This window comes from Diabrotica virgifera, chromosome 2, assembly GCF_917563875.1.
Source record: "Diabrotica virgifera virgifera chromosome 2, PGI_DIABVI_V3a".
Lineage (NCBI taxonomy): Eukaryota > Metazoa > Arthropoda > Insecta > Coleoptera > Chrysomelidae > Diabrotica > Diabrotica virgifera.
The window spans coordinates 31624161-31644093 of record NC_065444.1 but is presented as its reverse complement, the minus strand read 5'-3'; the positions used below and the strand labels follow the sequence as shown (position 1 = coordinate 31644093).

Sequence of the window (19933 nt, the reverse complement as noted above, 5' to 3'; positions counted from 1 at the left end):
ATGAGTGGCGCACACATTATTCCAACTACAAAAGGGCTGATATGAATATTACGTGGCGCGAAAATATATTTTTTCTACAACCACTATTCAAAGTGCACTTTTCTGCACGGTTTTATGTTAGCAAACTTGATATTTTCTCACAGTATAAGATATTTGACATTAGTGTGCAGAAAAGTGACGTTTCTGTGCCGCAAAGTGACGTTTCTGTGCCGCAAAGTTCTTTTCTGCACAGTTGACTACCTCATTCTGAGTAACGTTATATTCTGTTTACATCCGTGGACTACCGCATTCTGAGTAACGTTATATTCTGTTTACATCCGTGGTTAAACTTTAGACAAATATATAACCTATAAGACAATTATAATATTTAACTATAGCATAGAAACTAAATTATGGATGTTACAACTGTTTTATTTTACAATTTTATTCTTATTAAACATTTTATAATTATCAAATAACCAATAAGGATTTAGCAACCTGTGCAAGAGACGTCGAATGAAGTAGGTTTTGTGTAAATCCGTGACTGCATAAATAATATAATGTCAATAATGTGTAATAATTGTTTAAATTTAAACAAATTAAGGCAGTGCATTAATTTTTTAACTGATTTCTGTGCAATTTATTTAGGTATAAGGAATTTAAATTGATTAGTAGGTATTAATTAAATACAGTTTAAAATTTATCACATAGGTACCTATTATAATTAATCGTGGTTTGGAAATTGTGATTTTTATTTTTAGGAAAAACTGTGCTTGTAGAAAAAGTATAGTGTGAAACACGTGCAGAAAGGTAATTTCTCACTCGTTTGAATTGCGGCACTCGCTTGCGCTCGTACCGCAACTTTTCAAACTCGTGAGAAATTAGTACCTTTCTGCACTTGTTGCACAATATACTATTTTTCTACAACCACTATTCAAAGTGCACTTTTCTGCACGGTTTTATGTTAGCAAACTTGATATTTTCTCACAGTATAAGATATTTGACATTAGTGTGCAGAAAAGTGACGTTTCTGTGCCGCAAAGTGACGTTTCTGTGCCGCAAAGTTCTTTTCTGCACAGTTGACTACCTCATTCTGAGTAACGTTATATTCTGTTTACATCCGTGGACTACCGCATTCTGAGTAACGTTATATTCTGTTTACATCCGTGGTTAAACTTTAGACAAATATATAACCTATAAGACAATTATTATATTTAACTATAGCATAGAAACTAAATTATGGATGTTACAACTGTTTTATTTTACAATTTTATTCTTATTAAACATTTTATAATTATCAAATTTAGCAACCTGTGCAAGAGACGTCGAATGAAGTAGGTTTTGTGTAAATCCGTGACTGCATAAATATAATGTAAATAATGTGTAATAATTGTTTAAATTTAAACAAATTAAGGCGGTGCATTAATTTTTTAACTGATTTCTGTGCAATTTATTTAGGTATAAGGAATTTAAATTGATTAGTAGGTATTAATTAAATACAGTTTAAAATTTATCACATAGGTACCTATTATAATTAATCGTCGTTTGGAAATTGTGATTTTTATTTTTAGGAAAAACTGTGCTTGTAGAAAAAGTATAGTGTGAAACACGCGCAGAAAGGTAATTTCCCACTCGTTTGAATTGCGGCACTCGCTTGCGCTCGTACCGCAACTTTTCAAACTCGTGAGAAATTAGTACCTTTCTGCACTTGTTGCACAATATACTATTTATTTTGATGGAAAATAAAATTCAAGTTTTGGTTTTAAAGATTTTTCCATATTTGCTAAATTTGAAATAAAACGCGCACAAAAGAGTAACTTTGTTACAGTTTGAATTTTGAGGCTCTTTTGTGGCGCGTTTTACTATGGTGAGTTGTTCCTAAACTTTAAGATGGAATTTGGTCCGACTTTAAATTCAGTCAGATTTGGAAAATCGAAAATTTCGTGTATACATAGTGTCGCATGTAGGGGTATTGTGCGCCACTGACGAGAACTGCCGTTCTCTGGTAATAACTGCAGCATTAATCTTATAGGTACACAAATGCTTAAATAACTATGACCATGCCACTGGTCCCATTCTTTGCATAATATTAACTGGAATCTTTCTATAAAAAACATTCAATAAAAATCTAAGTGCCGGTAGTTTCAGTTCCATTAGCACCTTCTTAGTTTATATTTACTTATCGTGAATTCACATTTTAGTTAGTGTGCAGGAACGCCAGCTAAAGTGCCAATTTTATGACTAATCTACCCAGTTTAGAAAATAATGTAAAAGAGAAAAACCATTGACTGACCAGCAAGCTTTTGTGCGTGAGATTGAAAAACGACCAGGTATAATAAAGTGAAAAGCTGTCTGACATGTTTACTGTTTTGGGAGTGCTTCTGTTTGGAGCAGCAGGATTTTATTTCACCCATGCAGGTACGTCGTTTTTTTTTTATTTTTACTTTAAATCCGCCAGGATTTGTATAATAATATAATATTCGGTTGTCAAAAAGTTAATGCAAGTAATAATATTTACACATTTTATCTTGTATTCCGCATGTTACCCGGTTGAAGTTAAAAGATAATAATATTATCTTTTTCATAATATTATTATGAGATGATATAAACCAGAGAAGTAAGGATTTTCTGAAGATCTTATTTGATACAGTTATCTAACAAATGTCTTTGATAAATTTGGTTATAACAATAAGTAATAAACACAAGATGCAAAATATTAAACTTTATTTTTTACTTATAAACAGTATATAAACAAATTAAGATCGCTATTATGCAATTTTAAATAGTGAAGGTGAAAACTGTTAAATAGAGTGAAAATAGAGAGATAAACATATCAAGAGTAGTTTTTGCAAAATCTTAGTTTACAAATCCTTTAAAATACGAAATACTTTACTACGATTTTTTTTTATGGATTAGTAAATAACAAAACATATTTATGATTAATTGTTTACTTGCGAAAGTAAAGCACAAAACGATGTGCATTTGATGACATAGTGGTTTTCTGCTAAGCAAGCAATAACATATAATTAAACTTGACATACTGTGAGTGTGTATGTGTGTAATACATAATAATAATTTGGTGTCGAAAAATAAAAGGAAGCTAATAGATAGAGGAGAAGTAAGCCTTGGGTAGAATACAATGGTTACCGTCTACAACTAAGTACTGTCTTAAGTATTATAAATATACTTTGGTATCCAATAAAGGGTGATGAATAAAAAGTGTCTATCCAGAAGCAACTAAAGTTTGTAGTAGCTTTACAGAAGTCATTTTAAACTTAAAAATATTTAAAATAACTCAGACGCATGAAAATAAAGGAAGTTAATTTATATTTATTTGAAATAACAGCATTTTTATGCAAATTAAAAAATACGATGTCCTACGTCTTCTAGATACCGACCTAGCTTTCTCCTTTCAAATATTCACCGCTTCTTCTTTTATATATATATATTTTTTTATTTAAAATTATTTTGCAATCTGTTGACTGTCAACAATAAACAAAAGTAATTACATTGACTAAGGACAAGGAAAATTTTACCCACTGGCAAAATCAAAGTACAATTTTTATAAAGTTGTGTACAAAATAATTACATTTCATAACTACTAACTCATTAGTTTAAAAGTTTACTCTAAATGGTAAGTCCAATGGTTTGAACCTCTTTAACCTACGCTGTTCTTGGGAATTGTCTAGGAGGTTAAGTGCAAACTGGTTTTTATGATCCTCCAACTTGGCAATGTAAGCAGCGCTATGTTTTGTGATGACTTCTTGTACCGTATCAGTTTTAAGGTCTCGATGAATAATTCTGTTGTTGATGTACCAAGGTGCATTAGTGATGGTTCTGAGGGTTTTTGATTGGAAGCGTTGGATGATTTCGATGTTGGAGTGACTGGCTGTTCTCCATAGTTCCAACCCATATGTCCAGATTGGCATAAGTATTGCCTTATAGAGCAGCAATTTATTATCCAGAGATAGTCTTGATGAACGGGCCATTAACCAATACATATTTCTGAATTGGAGACCTAGTTGCTTTCTCTTGGTCCAGATATGTTTCCTCCATGTGAGACTTCTGTCCAAATGAATACCAAGATATTTTACCTCGTTGGCTGATGGTAATTGGTGATTGTTTAAAGTTACAGGAGGACAAGTTCCTCTTCGTGTTGTAAATGTAACTTGAATAGATTTTCCTTCATTCACTTTAATTTTCCATTCCAAAAACCAAATTTGTACTCTGTCTAGATACGCTTGAAGGATATGCGAGGCATAAATAGGGTCTGTGTGTGAGGCTAGGATTGCAGTATCGTCGGCAAATGTTCCTAGCATCATTTCTTCTGTAAGTGGTCTCTCCTCTAGTGGTTCCTGAAGAGGTGGAGGTATATCTGCGGTAAACAAGAGATACAAGGTAGGTCCCAGTACGCTACCCTGTGGTACGCCAGCTTTGATAGAATAGAGTTTGGAAATTGCACCTTGGTATTTAATAAAGTAACACCTACCTGACAAATATGACTCAAGAAGAATGTAAAAGCTGTGCGGTAATGTCTTTTTTAGCTTGTATAGGAGGCCTTCATGCCATACCTTGTCAAATGCCTGCCTAACGTCAAGAAATGCCGCTGAACAGTACCTTTTGGCCTCAAAATCAGCATTTATATGTTTTACCACTCTGTGAACTTGTTGGATTGTTGAGTGATGGGATCGAAATCCAAACTGGTGGTCTGGAATTAGATTTTTGATCCAGGGTTCGAGTTTTTTTACTAATAGTTTTTCGAAAACTTTAGACGTGATTGGCAAGAGGCTGATTGGCCTGTACGATGTAGTTTCTTCTTGAGGTTTCCCCGGTTTAAGAATGATTATTATCTGAGACACTTTCCATTGATCAGGAAAGTAACCTAAGTTTAATATGGCATTGAATATAAACGTTATAAGTTTTATGCATTTGATAGGTAATTCTTTCAATACTTTTCCACTGATCAAGTCGTACCCTGGAGATTTTTTATCGTTTAAATTATTAATAGCCAAGATGACTTCGGACGATTTAAATTTCGGAATAGGCAAACTCATTTGATATGGACTTTGAAGAAATGAGAATACGTCTACTTCCACAGGTGAATTCACTTGATTGGGAGTAAATACTTCGGAAAAATACTCTGCAAAACAACTTGCTTTCTCTTGTGCACTACGAGCCCATTCTCTGTCCGATTTTCTAATTGGAGGTGACGGTTTCTGGGGTTGTTTCAGTTTTCTCGTGGCTTTCCATAGCGAATAATCGGTATCTTTAGTGGAATCTAAATTTTCCAAGTAGTACTGAAGTGATTGGTTTTTGAGATTTTCGAAGAGCTTTTTTAATTCCCTTGATGCACTATTGAATCTACGCTTATCAGCAGGATCTCTGGTCTGTTGCCATCTTTTCCTCAGTCTTCTCTTTAGCAAAATTTTTTCTTTGACAACTTGTGGGCAGTCATTTATTATGCATTTATTTTGTATTGTTGGTGTTGCTTGCCAGGCAGCTGATTGGATATTTGTAGTTAGTTGTTCCACAGCAAGAAAAATGTCCTCTTTGGTTTTTAGTGGAATGTCTAGAGACACCTTGTTCTCCAGGATAGATCTGAATTTTGGCCAGTGTGTGCGTCTGTTATAAAGTGAGGGGGATATTTCTTTAATAAGTACCTGGGTTCCAACTGTGAATAGTATAGGCGAGTGATCAGAAGATAATTCGTAGCATGATGTAGCTTTTATATTAGACCTAGGGATGTTCTTAACTACAGCAAAATCGACCAAATCGGGGATTTTATTTCTGTCCGAGGGCCAGTATGTTGGTTCGCCGGTTGATGAATAATCCATATTATTTGACTCTATGATATTTAAGAGAACTCTACCTATCGGAGTGATTAGTCTTGATCCCCACCTGGTATGTTTGGCATTATAGTCCCCTGCTGCTATGAAGCGGCTCCCAAGTGAATTGTAATAATCTTTAAATTGTTCGTTTGTGATAGAGTGTCGTGGGGGGCAATACAGCGCAGATACTGTAAGTGGTCCATCCCAGTCTTCAACCACAATATTGGTCGCTTGAATATGATTTGTTTGGTACTCGCCAGCATTATGATGTTTTATTGTATTTCTAACTATAATAGTAGAGCCTCCATGTGCTGATCCATCTGGATAATTAGTAGTATATATAGTATAGTTTGGAATTTTAAGGTAACTTTTTTGTGTAAAGTGAGTTTCGGATACTAGCAGTATATCTATTTTATGAAGGTGTAGAAAGTATTTGATTTCCTGTGTATGTTGTGATAAGCCATTGGCGTTCCATGAAGCTAGTTTTAGAAACGCCTCCATCTTAGGGTTTTTTAGCAATGAGAGCGGTTAAGAGGTTTAACATTGTGCTCATTTGTTCTACCAATTGTTTGATCATATTTTTAAGTTCGAGCATGTCAGTGGATTGTTGAAGACTGGGAGCTGTATTTGATGGTATTTGATTACCAGCGGTTGCTACCTGGCATAGGTGACATTCGGGACTACTAAGTGTTGGTTTGATTGGACAGGCTGACTTGTTGGTTTGCTTCTCAGTTGTGGAAATGCTCTTTTTTGCAGCTCTTTGTGGACTAAGCACCGACGATAGTTTGCTGGGTGATTTCCTTCACACAGCACGCATTTCACCTGGTTGTTTCTTTCTTTGTAAGAGCACTGATCAGATCTGTGGTTACCCGCGCATTTAACACATCTTGGAGAAAGGTAGCAAAAATTTTTGGTGTGGCCGTAGCGTTGGCATTTTATGCACTGAGGTACTACACGTTTTTTATGTGGAGGTTCAAAAATTACTTTATAGTTCAACAATGAATCGATCTCATATATATCTTTGTTATTCTCGGCTTGTTTTAGTTCAACGTAGAACAGTGGTAATGGCTTTTTAGTACCTGATTGACGAATGTTATTGATATTTATGACTTCGTGCCCTACGCTTTGGATTTCCGCCTTAATTTCGTTGATATCTGTAGATGGATGTACATTTCTTAGTACAACTCTGAATGAGCGATCTTCTTTGAGTTGGTAGGTATGAAATTCAGTATTTTTGTCTTCTAGTGCTTTTGTTATGACAGAGTAGACTTCATTATTTTGAGGCATTATTTTTACTTGGTCATTGGCGAGAGTTTTTAATACATAAGCATCTTTTGCAATCGTTTGTATTAGTTTGGTAAGCGGAGTAATATTTTTAACACTGTAGACAAATATTGGTGGCGTTTTAGTAGTTGTATTTGTATTTTGGCTCTGGTTTTCTTCTGTAGTTGTATCCTGATTTGCATCGTTTTGTTCTTCTGTAGCTGTATCCTGATTTGCATCGTTTTGTTCTTTTTGTAATACAGAGAATTTGTTGGAGGTCGATATTGGTGAGTTTAACCAGTAATCATCTATTTTGGATTGTTTTGTTGCTCTAATATATTTTTCCGGGCTATCAATTCGATTTCTTTTTTTGTTACGTACGTGTTTCCAATCATCTGGTGCAGATTCAGCTTGGGATTGCGATTGAACAGGTAGTACAGGATAATATTGTGCTGCACTAGTAGAAGGCTGCATCGGTTGTGAAACTAAATGCGGTTGCACGTTTTGAATACTCTGAGCTGTGTTATTATATAAGGACTGTTGAATTGGTACATATTGAATTTGCGCGTACGGTCCTGCACATTGGTTTAGTGAATTTAGTGATGGATTTATAGTAATGTTCTGTTGTGGATACTGTACATACTGAGTATTATAATTTTGACTCATGGTTTAAAGTCGTTAAGATCTGAAGCATATTCTCATGCGTTATTAAATAATATATTTTATTATCAATAATTTTGAATCTAAACACTAACCTCTTATTTACAGTTAACAGTTTTTGGTATAATAAAATATTGTTCTACTTTTCTTATTTTTTTTAATTTTTATTATTTTTCTTGATTTTATGTAAAAAAAAACCGCGAGAGGGGTTAATTTCAGTTCAACCCTGCGGAAAATTAACCCCCGTCGGCTTTTTTTAATGCTTTTGTAATCTCTATATTTATAAAATTGCAATATTTATTTAAATAATAATAATGAAATAATACGTTACTTTGGAGCGGTGATTCCCACCTTTATACTGTTGTCAACACTTACAACAAACCGAAGAATGTTTTGACACAAAGTTCGAGTTTTTTTTTCACTAATTAGCACTCGCGCGGAACAGAAACACTCTTGAAAATGACATAAATGTTTCTTATGAGACAACGGAAACTTTGCATGTTCGAGTACATCTAATTCGCGTGAAAAGTTTTCCAAACACTTTAAATAACACTCATCACTTTTGGACACAATAAAATAGTTGTTTTTCGGATAACGAAACCAGATTTGGTTATCAAAGCTTTTTAGACAACCGTCCGCTTTGGCTGCCAATTAACGACTGACTTCTTTTATATAAAAAATATTTTAAAAAGCACCGTTTGAAAGACTGAAGTTCAAAAATTAACTTGATAGTGACAAAAATTAATTTAAATAAATGAAAAAGGAGGTTATTATTATGCCCAGTACTTATTTGGCCCTATTTTCCAATTTTACTCCTAGATAATTTAACGAATGTTTATTTGTTATTTGCCAGCTTCCGTTTTCCTTCTTTATTTCACTTACACTTATTTTTACTTTATTTTCTTCCATTTCAGCTGTCAATTTAATCTCTTTTAAGATGAAGAGATACACTCTATTTTTTTAATACGTTTCCATATTAACGTTTTATTTTGATGTGCCCTTCTTACTTACATTACTAGTCTCCTTCTCCAATTTACTTAACCTATTCCAATCACTTTCATTTTTTTTTTGTTAACTGCTGCCTTTGTTAAATGCAAACTTTCATTAATAATATTGAGTATCAAAATTATAAATCAATTGTTTTTCATCAATCAAGCTTTAAATCAAGCTTTTGGAAGGAATAAGCAACTGCTCACATCCAAAAACATCAGCAGCCAACAAAAATCAAAATGTATAAGGCACTGATCAGACCAGTTATCACGTATGCAATGGAAACCATGACGCTGTCACAAAAAGATAAAGATGATCCAAGAATAGTAAAAAGAAAAATAACGAGATAAATATTGGTACCAAAAAGAACAAGCGACAGAGAAACAACAATAAAGATCAATAAAGAAATTCAACAAGAAATGGGAGGAGACAACATAGCAAGATTCATAAAAGGACAAGAATGAGCAGGACACATAATGAGAAGAGCACTAACAGAAATGATAAAAAGAATTATGAACTGGACACCTTGGGAACAAGAAAAAGAGGAAGACCTAAGATAAGATGGTGAAACTAGATAGAGGAAGACATAAAAATAATGGAAATAAAAGACTGGAAAACAAGATGCAGACACTGAAAAGATTAGAAATACATAACCAACGCTGCAAAGGCACACAGCTCTAAGAAATAAACCAAACAGGAATAATCCACCTGGAAAAAAGGATTGCTATATGTCCTAGCATTGCTAATTGCCATATACCACTAGGATTGAACGGCTCTGATGATGATGATGATGATGATCATCAAAATTTATACTTATTCTTAGAATTAATCCTATTACTTCTTTTATTATTACAGTCGAACCCGATTATTATAATAACGGTTATAGGAATATCCCGGTTTAAGGAATAAACATTTGAGGTCCCGAAGCGTTTCTACTAACCACCACTGACCGGTTATTAGAATATCCCGGTTATAGGAATATTTTGCTTGGCACGAAGGCTATTCCAATAAGCGGGTTTGACTCTATTTAACAATAATTAATTCTATCAAAGTATCTTCCTTCTTAAAACTAGTAACACCTTTATTTATCTTTTCCTTACCCTTATCTCCATCTAATATTGGTATCTCTCCATTGGTCCTTGTTACTGTCGATCCTTGTTTTTTGGTATAGCGCCGGCGTTTCTTGAAATTTTTGACCCCTTTCCTGTCTTGGGCTGTACATATGTTAGCAATACAATGTATACATTTTTTTTCACTTTTAAATTGGTTTAAGGATATTTTAAATCTATATTTATTACTTTCGCGTAATTTATAGCGCTGGCAGTTTACTCTTAGCTGGTTCCTTTATTGGCTAGTCTAAAATGGTTTATTAACTTTTATTGAACCAAAAGCTTTTAAGCTAAATTTATGTACACAATCTCCGCAAAATACATCAAATACATGGCGAGTTACCTTCATTTAAATTTTCCCTATTCATTATAAATTTAAAGTCACAAATTTCCGTACAGTTTGAAAGTTTGCTTATATTGACTTTGTTATTGGTGTTACTAACACTATTACATCAACTAACATCAATAACTTAAATCCCAACTTTATCAAAACTTGCATCACGGGGACATGCATACAGTGCAATATTAGGTCTGGATCCCGCGTACCAAAAAAAAAGTTGATTAATAGCAAGCTGAAAATTTGTTAATAGCTTAATGGTGTCTAGTCGGACAAACTTTGATGTATGGGAACACTGGAACAGGGGAAGTTTTAATTGTGGAACAGGTTAAAAATTTGGAACGTCAGACTACGAAAACGTCCCATGTATTTTGTCGGACAAAACTTCCAATTGATTTGTTACCCTTTCATTAAACTCTCATGCAAAAATCAGACGTATTTTTTTACCAATTAAACAAGTTTGACCCGTAGAATATGTCAAATGACAGGAATTATGTTGGTGATAAATAGCTGTCTGAATTTTGCATGAGAGTTTAATGAAAGGGTAACAAATCAATTGGAAGCTCTGTCCGACAAAATACTTGGGACGTTTTCGTAGTCTGACGTTCCAAATTTTTAACCTCTTCCACAATTAAAACTTCCCCTGTTCCAGTGTTCCTGTACATCAAAGTTTATCCGACTAGACACCGATAAGCTATTAACAAATTTTGAGCTTGCTATTAATCAACTTTTTTGGTACGCGGGATCCAAGCCTATATGATTTTCAACAAGGTTTCGATCGATTTCGCAAATAATAAAAGAAAAAACTTTCAACGGTAAAATTATGAAAGAAGTAACTCATTTCTAAATTCACGAATGCTTTATTTTGATTTTGGCTAATTATGTCTTTGGGCTATAACATGTATGAATTTTCCTTTTAGTCCGTTTTTAGAAGACAAACTAATATTTATGCCGATTTTTCTCATTCCAATAGGAACTATTGTAAAAGTTTGCATTCTAGGTCATTTTCTATGTTTCAGGCTTAAGATATACTTTTTAAATTTTCACTGTTGCATCTGTATATCGATGCCACTTTACATGACCTTAATACATTTTTTCCTGTGTTTGTTACAAGAAGTTTAATCAACTCGATAGTTTAATATTTGATTCCGTGATGTTACTTTAAGATATCAGCTCTCTTTGTTTATCTGTTAATAAGTTATTTATACAGTGAGGACGTTCGAGTTGGAATAAATTCATTATTTCGAGAATGGGCGAATTTGAAGAAAAATCCTGAGACAGGTCCATTTTTATTTTTAAATTATGACTGTTTGGCATATACATATATATCATACTAGAGACGTCATCTATCTGGGAGTCATGACGTAATAGATGATTTTTTTTTAAATGAGAGTGGTTATTGTGTGAGAGTTCATTTAAAAGGGTATTTAATTGTCTACTCAGTAATATAAACATTAACATAATTAGTTACACAGGGTGTACAAAATAACATTTTTTTATTAAAGTAATTTAAAAAAAAAGAAGAATGTAAGCAATTTATTTAATTCAAAATAAATTTTACTGCTGTCAGAGAAACAGGTAATAATATTTATTTCACAAATAAACATTGCTTTTCGTTTAAATTCAATGTTCAAACTGCTAAGAGAGGTTGGTGGCAATTTTAACATTGAATTTAGCGAAAAACAATTATTTATAGTTTATTTGTCAAATAAACATTTCTTTCTGTTTTCTGACCGCACGCAAATATATTTTGAAATAACTGCATTACATACATTCCTCTTTTTGTCTCAATTAATTTAATTCAAAAAAAATTTTTTTGAACGTCCTGTATAAATAATTATGTTAACGTTTATATTACTGAATATAGAATTAAATAACCTTTCGAATGAGCTATCACACGACCGCTACTCTCATTTAAAAAAATCATAGATTACGTTATCACGCCAAGATGGATGACGTCACTAGTAGGGTATATATGCCAAAAAGTCATAATTTAAAAATAAAAATCGACCTATCTCAGCATTTCTCTCCAAATTCGCCCCTTCTCGAGATAATGAATTTATTTCAACTCAAACGTCCTCACTGTATAAGTATATTCCAGAAAATGGTTGAGTCCAAAATGATGGCAGAGTGAAAATATTATATATATATTTGATTTACTGTTTTCCTAGTTTTGTTGTTGTTGCTTTATACATAAAAATATATATCCCAATTTCATTAATAATCATTTTGACATCAGAAGTTTGGCATCGCTGTTGAATACTATATTATCCAAAACGAAATAGGCAATTTTAGAATATACATACACGTTTTTTACAGTAGGAGGTTTTTTACAATACCCCGTATCTTCAAAAATATTCGTATAAAAATTACAGCAATATCCCGTATCGGCAATTAGCCCTACCATGCGATATTATGAATACAAACTCAAATTATTATGATAGGGGAATTTCTTATCAATTTTAGATATATTCAGTTACGAGGTATGGTAATAGATGACCTGTATTAGAGGTTTCTAGAATTTTTGTTTAGATCGGGGTTTTGTGTATAGATGGATAACTGTTTTGTTAATCGTTTGCAGCAAAAATCGGAAATTCTGTTTTTTTTTGCAGATAGGTACGGGGTATTAGAATGGGACCGTCGATATATGGTTTTCATCAATAAATCATTCTGACGTCATGTTTTGTTTAAAAGTATGGCATTACGATATATTGCACCTTTGCTCCAATTGATCCAATCATGACGACCGGCGCGCCGCGGCGCCTCAAATGATAGGATTTAACCAGTAGAATACAATAACAGAGTATTAATGACGTCTTTCTATAAAAAAGGTTTTAAAGAAACAAGTAGTTTTTGGACAAAATACATAAATATTTTTGAAGTTATACTCCTTTAGGCGCAATTGAGAGTAAAATTTCATATTAATGCGCGCATGCGCACATAGACAGCATGGCGTTTAGTTGCTATCTTTCAAGTTGTGTATATAGTCTAGTAAAATAAAATTACACTACATGTAAATCAATATGTAAATTCGTACAGGTTGAAACAAATTTTATATCAAAGTTTAGGTGGGTACAAAAGATATTTTCAAAAAAGTATCCAAATCATAAAAGGGGATCATTGTTTAAATAATTAAAAAGGGGTCATTTTTGCAAAAAAATTACTTTTTTAACTGCTGAAGTCATTCAATTACTAATGAAGGTCTACAGAATTATTTTATGCAAAGTTGAAGGGTAAATATTTCACATAAGACTTACTAAATTAAATTTGACCCCCTATTTATTTAAATAATTAAACATAAAGTTTTAAAAACAAATTTGCAAAAAAGTATTTTTAGCGTTTTAAATAAGCACTATAAAATATATTGTTTTACTGGAGAAGTTGCGCTATGTTATCAGTATTAATTTAAAAAAAAAGGGTCCAAAAATATTTAATATTTTTTGAGATATTAAGTTTGTTTTTTAAATGTTACTCTATTTTCAATTGCAAAAACGCGGTTGTTGCCAAAGTAATATTCACCTGTATTAAACCTTATTATTTTTATTTTTATGTATATTTTCGACAAATGTATAGATACATTCAAATTTCAATTAAACTTCCCCCTAAAATGACATTTGAAAATTATTCAAATTTGTTTATAATTTGTTTTTTTAATAACGTCGCGGGGATTAAATATTTTGAAATGCCGTTTCCATAATTGGGTTCCTGGGAATTTTTCACTAATTAACAAATTTTTTTGTCTTTTTTTCCTCTTCTTTTTTTTTCTTGAAGTTATACTACTACGGACCCTTTTAGGGTTAAGTTTCATTAAGAATGTTGAATCTCAAGTTGTAGATTCTAGACCTAAAAATATTAAGATTGGTCTAAAATCACTTTAATAAAATGTGGTTACTTACTGAGTTACAGGGTGTTTTATTTAAAAATTTAAAAATTATTTTTACCAAGTACTTTCAAACTATTTGACGTATCCTTATCATACTTGACAGAAAGTGTGAGTACTCTACAGTCTACTAAATTGTGATAAATAAAAGTTTCAATCTACTACCAGAGGCGTACGACAGGGAATAGTTAATGGTTAACCCTTCCCAAATTCTACGCCACTGAGGGAAATACTATTTTAGCGAAATTTTCTGATTCTCCAATACTTTTTGTGTAAATAATATACTCTTTACTGGTAACGATTAAGTCATTAGTTTTCGAGATATTGGACGTTTAACATGAAACATAGTTATTTTGATTCATTAATAATTCATTCATTTTAAACTTCCAATATCTCGCAAACTGATGACTTTATCGATACCAATAAAGTTATTTACATACAAAGTATTGGAGAATCTAAAAATTTCGCTAAAATAGTAATTCACTTAGTGGCGTAGAATTTGGGAAGGGTTAATCATTCACTATCCCCTGTCGTACGCCTCTGGCAATAGCTAGAAACGATTAATCACAATTTAGTAGGGTGTATAATAGCCACACTTTCTGCCAAGTATGATAAGGATACGTCAAATAGTTTTAAATTACTTGGTAACAATAATTTTTAAATTTTTACATAAAACACCCTGTAACTCAGTAAGTAGCCACATTTTATTTAAGAGATTTTAGTTAAATCTTAATATTTTTAGGTCTAGAATCTACAACTCAGATTCAATATTCTTAATGAAATTTAACCCTAAAAGGGCCCGTAGTAATATAACTCCAAGAAAAAAAAAGAAGAAGAAAAAACGACAAAAAAATTTTGTTAATTAGTAAAAAATTCCCAGGAACCCAATTATTGAAACGGTATTTCAAAATACTTAGTCCCCGCGACGTTATTAAAAAAACAAAATATAAACAAATTTGAATAATTTTCAAATGCCATTTTAGGGGGGAGTTTCGTTGACATTTGAATCTATAAATGCATTTATCGAAATTATCGATAAAAATCAAAATAACGAGATCTTATTCAGGTGAATATTTCTTTGGCAACAACCGCGTTTTTGCAATTGAAAATATAGTAACGTTTAATAAACAAATTCAATATCTCAAAAAATATTAAATATTTTTTGACCAATTTTTTTTTGCTTAATACTGGTAACATAGCACAACTTTTTCTGTAAAAAAAGATATTTTATAGTGTTTATTTATGACGCTAAAAATAATTTTTGGCAAATGTGTTTTTAAAGTTTTATATACAATTATTTAAATAAAGAGGGGGTCAAATTTAATTAAGTAAGTCTTATGTGAAAGATTTACATAAAATAATCCTATTGACTTTGATTAGTAATTGAATGACCTCAGCAGTTAAAAAAGTAATTTTTTTGCAAAAATGACCCCTTTTTAATTATTTAAACAATGTTCCCCTTGTATGATTTGGATACTTTTTTGAAAATATCTTTTGTATACACTTAAACTTTGATATAAAATTTGTTTCAACCTGTACGAATTTACATTTTGCCTTTTTTTTATTTTATTAGGCTAATAAATATATCAGTGCAAGAAAAGGTGTGAAAAGAATATATTAGTGTTTATAGTAAATCTATTTATTATAATTTTTGTGTCTTTGAATTGGTCTTCCTCAGGAGTAAGATGAGTATTACTAAAATATTTTATTGTATATTTATTATACTTCACCTTGCCTGTTTGTTACCGTGAATTGTCATTAGGTACGTCCGAACCGATATAGACACAGACCTCGTAGCGTACTTGAGTTCGAATCCGGAGCAATCCTATACTTTTTTTATTTTTTTGAAAGTTTTAAAATTAGTTTGATGTTTTAAAAAAAATAACACAAACTGTTTAAAGTAAAATTATTTTTAAGAAATCATATAATTGGAGTATAACTCCTTACGTGCGTACAAAGTAAACCACATTCTTTTTTTACAAAATAAAACATTAAACAAGTAATTTTCAGAGTTTTAGTTTGTAAGTTTTATTATGAAAATTACATTTAATCTGCTTACTGTTCTGGACTTCTATTTGATTACCTTTTTGTTTTTTTGAAGTTATACTTCTTTACCGGCGATAGAGGGTGAATTTTTATATGTTAAAACCTATCAGCCCGGCGCATGCGCATTATAACTTTGTTCTGATTGGATGTTCAAATGACATGTCAAAAATTATCCGATATGGCAGCTGCAGGACAGCTGTGGTTTGGAGGTAAAGGTAAAGGTAAACAAATGTATAATATATTAGTTTTATTGTTGTGAGGACAGAAACAAAAAAGTTTATAATATTGTAGTGACTTTTAAATAGTTTTTAAAAGCAACAGGTACGTAATAATTGTTAATGTATCATGGGTATAAACCTACCTATTTGATCTGCCAAAATACATAGTATGTAATACTTTTATTTATATAATTTGATTACCATCAAAATTTCTATCAATATTCACCTAATATATTGTTTTCTGACTCTATGTTTTGTTGTATTTTTTCAATTCTAAATCATTTCAATTCAAAATTAAAATAATTTGATCAATTTTCAAAATATCAAAATATCACAAGTTTAATCCGTTTAGTCAGTCGATCTTCGTAAATAATGACACATAGTGTCCGTGACTAAGCGTTGAAGGCGAATGAATTCCAATACCAACACCGCTTATCAGCGCTGGTTCGAGTCCCAATATAAACTTTCTTTTTTGTTTTTTTAATATATTTTATAATTATAAGTATATTTATTATATAATTGTATTTTCAGAAAATACGTATTTAGTTAAAAAAATTTTCGACAATTAATGTTCAGACATCATTTGTGGCTTGTTTAATGTGTTTGTATGTGTTTTATTCTTTTATTATTTTAATTTTTGGCACTGTTCTAATAAAAATGTTTGAGAAGTAGTAAGTATAAATTAGTTTAATATTTAAACAAAATATAAATAAAAAGTATATTAATTTTGTTTAAATCATATAATACAAGTATAACTTCTTACGTGCGTACAAAGTACACACACACATTATTTTATATATTTCTCTATTTTAATTTTTACCATTTCTGGAGTTCAGGACTTCATCAGTCTTTGCATTTTATTTTTATTGTTTGGTACCTGTACAATATCATCTACATAAACTATATAAACTGTAATTTTAATAAAAAATGAATAACCATGTTCAATTTCGTTGCAACACGAAACTACAGCCGCATAATTATTCCAGTCCAATCAGATAGTGCAGCAAGCACCCCTACCGGTTTCGAAACTTATTAGTCTCTCATCAGGAGGCACATATGCTGCTCTCTCTGACCCAACTGGAACAAACCCAGGCGTGCAGTCACGGATTGCAACGAACGAAATGGCACGGATGCCCTAGTGGCAACTGCTAGCAAAAAACTAAGTTTTTAATCTAATAGCACATAAAACAACATCCAAAAATGCTGATCTACATGCTACCAGTCTGAAAACAATGGGAACCTTCTCTGGTAACACCTGCGAGGCTTCTAAAATTTGCAAGCCATAATTGGACTGGAATAATGATGCGGCTGTAGTTTCGTGTTGTAATGAAATTGAAAATGGTTATTCATTTTTGATTTACATGTTTACTCTGATTGGAGTACGAAGGGAACCATTCTCGTTGGAACTTTACCGCGCTGAGCAGATGGAACGTGAATTATAAATTGTAAAATTCCCTCATCTTCCTTAGTCTTAGCATATGTTATGGCTTGCAAATTGTAGAAGCCTCGGAGGTGTTACCAGAGAAGGTTCCCATTGTTTTCAGACTGGTAGCATGTAGAACAGCATTTTTGGATGTTGTTTTATGTGCTATTCTTTTTCTCATGATCATCTTTCAGTGCGTCACAGTTTTTCGATTTCTCTCTAACGCATTAAATTGTATGTGACAGAAAAAAGGCACGTCTGGGAATACTTCGGTAATTATTCTAGTTCGGTGATTATTCTAGTTGTCGATAGATGGCGCCATAATCAAAAAAGAATTATTTATTAAATAAAATAATAATATTATCAATATAATCTGTACAATTTATAAGACTATACAAATGAAAGAAAATACCATTTTATAAATGCAATAGACACAATTGATTTGGTTTTATTCCAAATTGAAAATAAAATTTGACAACTGTCAGATTTAACTAAAATGTCACGTTAGAATAAATGTCATAAATGTGTATTATCACGGACTTACCTTTTTTTCTATAATTTGTGACGCACTGAAAAATGTTCATGAAAAGGAGAATATTAGATTGAAAACTTAGTTTGTTGTAATTTTAATGTTTGCATGTTCCCGTATCCAATTATTGTACTTAGTTTTTTAGCTTTGAGGTTCTTCATAATTCTGTCCAATACAAAAATTCAGTCTACAAACCATAGTTTTTCATCTTCTATTAAAAACGTCACCAAATACTCATTATCACTTCTTTTGCTGTTTTGTTTTAGGTACTCAGAAAAATCTACTGGATGAGTAACTGTATAGATTCAATTGCAATTAAACAACCACATGATTTATTTTTGATGATTTTATGATAATTTTATGTTATAAAAATATTCCTTGGCTTTCCGATGTGTGTATTAAGTGTCTATATTATTTTAACATAAAGTTCGAGTCACGTGGCGCCCTTTTAGTCCTCTTATATTTCATTTTAATTCCCAGCCAAAGCAAACATTTTTGGCACCTATAATAAATCGTTATGAGAGCGAAATAAACGAGAAAGGTTTAATGTTTCAGCATAATTAGATTTTTGATTCTAAATTGTTAAATTTAAAAGAGAACGTATCGTAATGGTTACTGTATTATATTATATTATCGAATTACAAAAGGTATAAAATGTTATTGGTAGGCTAAATTACTGTGAGCTTTCATTTAATCTGGTTTAATATATGCAAATTAAGATTAATTCGTTAATAGGATCACAATACCATGTGTATAATACAATTAAAAAACTGAGAAAAAATTAATAGGTTTTAGTGAATCATCATAGCTATACTGACTTAGGCAATGGATCAGCCATTAATTTGTCTGCATTCAATGTTTATCAGTATTTGCTGCTTTGAATAAACTATTAGTATTCTTCCGAAGGTTGGCGATCCAAATGGCAATTGTAGCTTTGGAAACTACTACACGGATGAGCGGTCAAGCTTCTTCTCAGGTCTTGCAGCCACAAGTTCTGGCGTCTTTTTACTAACATTTTTCCCTGTACTTTACCTTCCAATATGATTTGAAGTCATTCATATCTTGCACCTCTCAACACATGATCCCAGTATTGTATTTTTCTTTTATTGATTATTCTTTAGTAGTAGAGGTATTTTCGCTTGGTGACGTGAAACTTTTTTTCGACCAGCACCAATATGCCTTAACCCCTACCGCGTATTGCATATAAACGTGACGTCATGAACCATCAATCACATGCCGCCCTCTCTTTCTTTTGAATAATGTAACATCTAATTAGATGACATGATTATTCTTGTCGACCTCGATCACAAATATTTCGGCTACGCTAACGACCTAGCAATAGCAGTATAACACAAACAGTTTGAAATTACTCAAAACGTGCTGACAAACGACCTCAACAAACTATATGAATATTTCACAAAATGGCGCCTGATAACCAACTTAAATAAAACTGAGGTAAGCTGTTTTCACCTCAATAACAAACAGTCAAACCAAAAATTAGGGGTCAAAATGACAAATGTAGCACTACCCTACCAACCTTACCCAAAATATCTGGGGGTTACCTTGGACAGGACTCTCTCGTTTAAAAAACATCTACAAATAACTGCACAAAAAATAAGTAGTAGAAAGAACCTTATCCAGAATCTTTGTGGTACCAACTGGGGCGCATCT

The 19933-nt window shown here is 31.9% G+C and overlaps 1 protein-coding gene across 3 annotated transcripts in view; it reads left to right on the top strand.

Moving 5' to 3' along the window:
• Positions 1-19933, top strand: part of LOC114337816 (relaxin receptor 2) — an 800386-nt gene that overhangs the window by 169478 nt on the left and 610975 nt on the right. For 2 of the 3 annotated variants that reach the window (XM_050643561.1, XM_050643559.1), the window contains exon 2: positions 2181-2397. In XM_050643561.1, coding sequence (XP_050499518.1) covers positions 2337-2397 — 61 coding nt within the window. In that variant the 5' untranslated portion in view covers positions 2181-2336. Of the gene's footprint in view, positions 1-2084; positions 2398-19933 lie in introns of those variants that run through there. The other variant, XM_050643560.1, reaches the window with a different exon arrangement.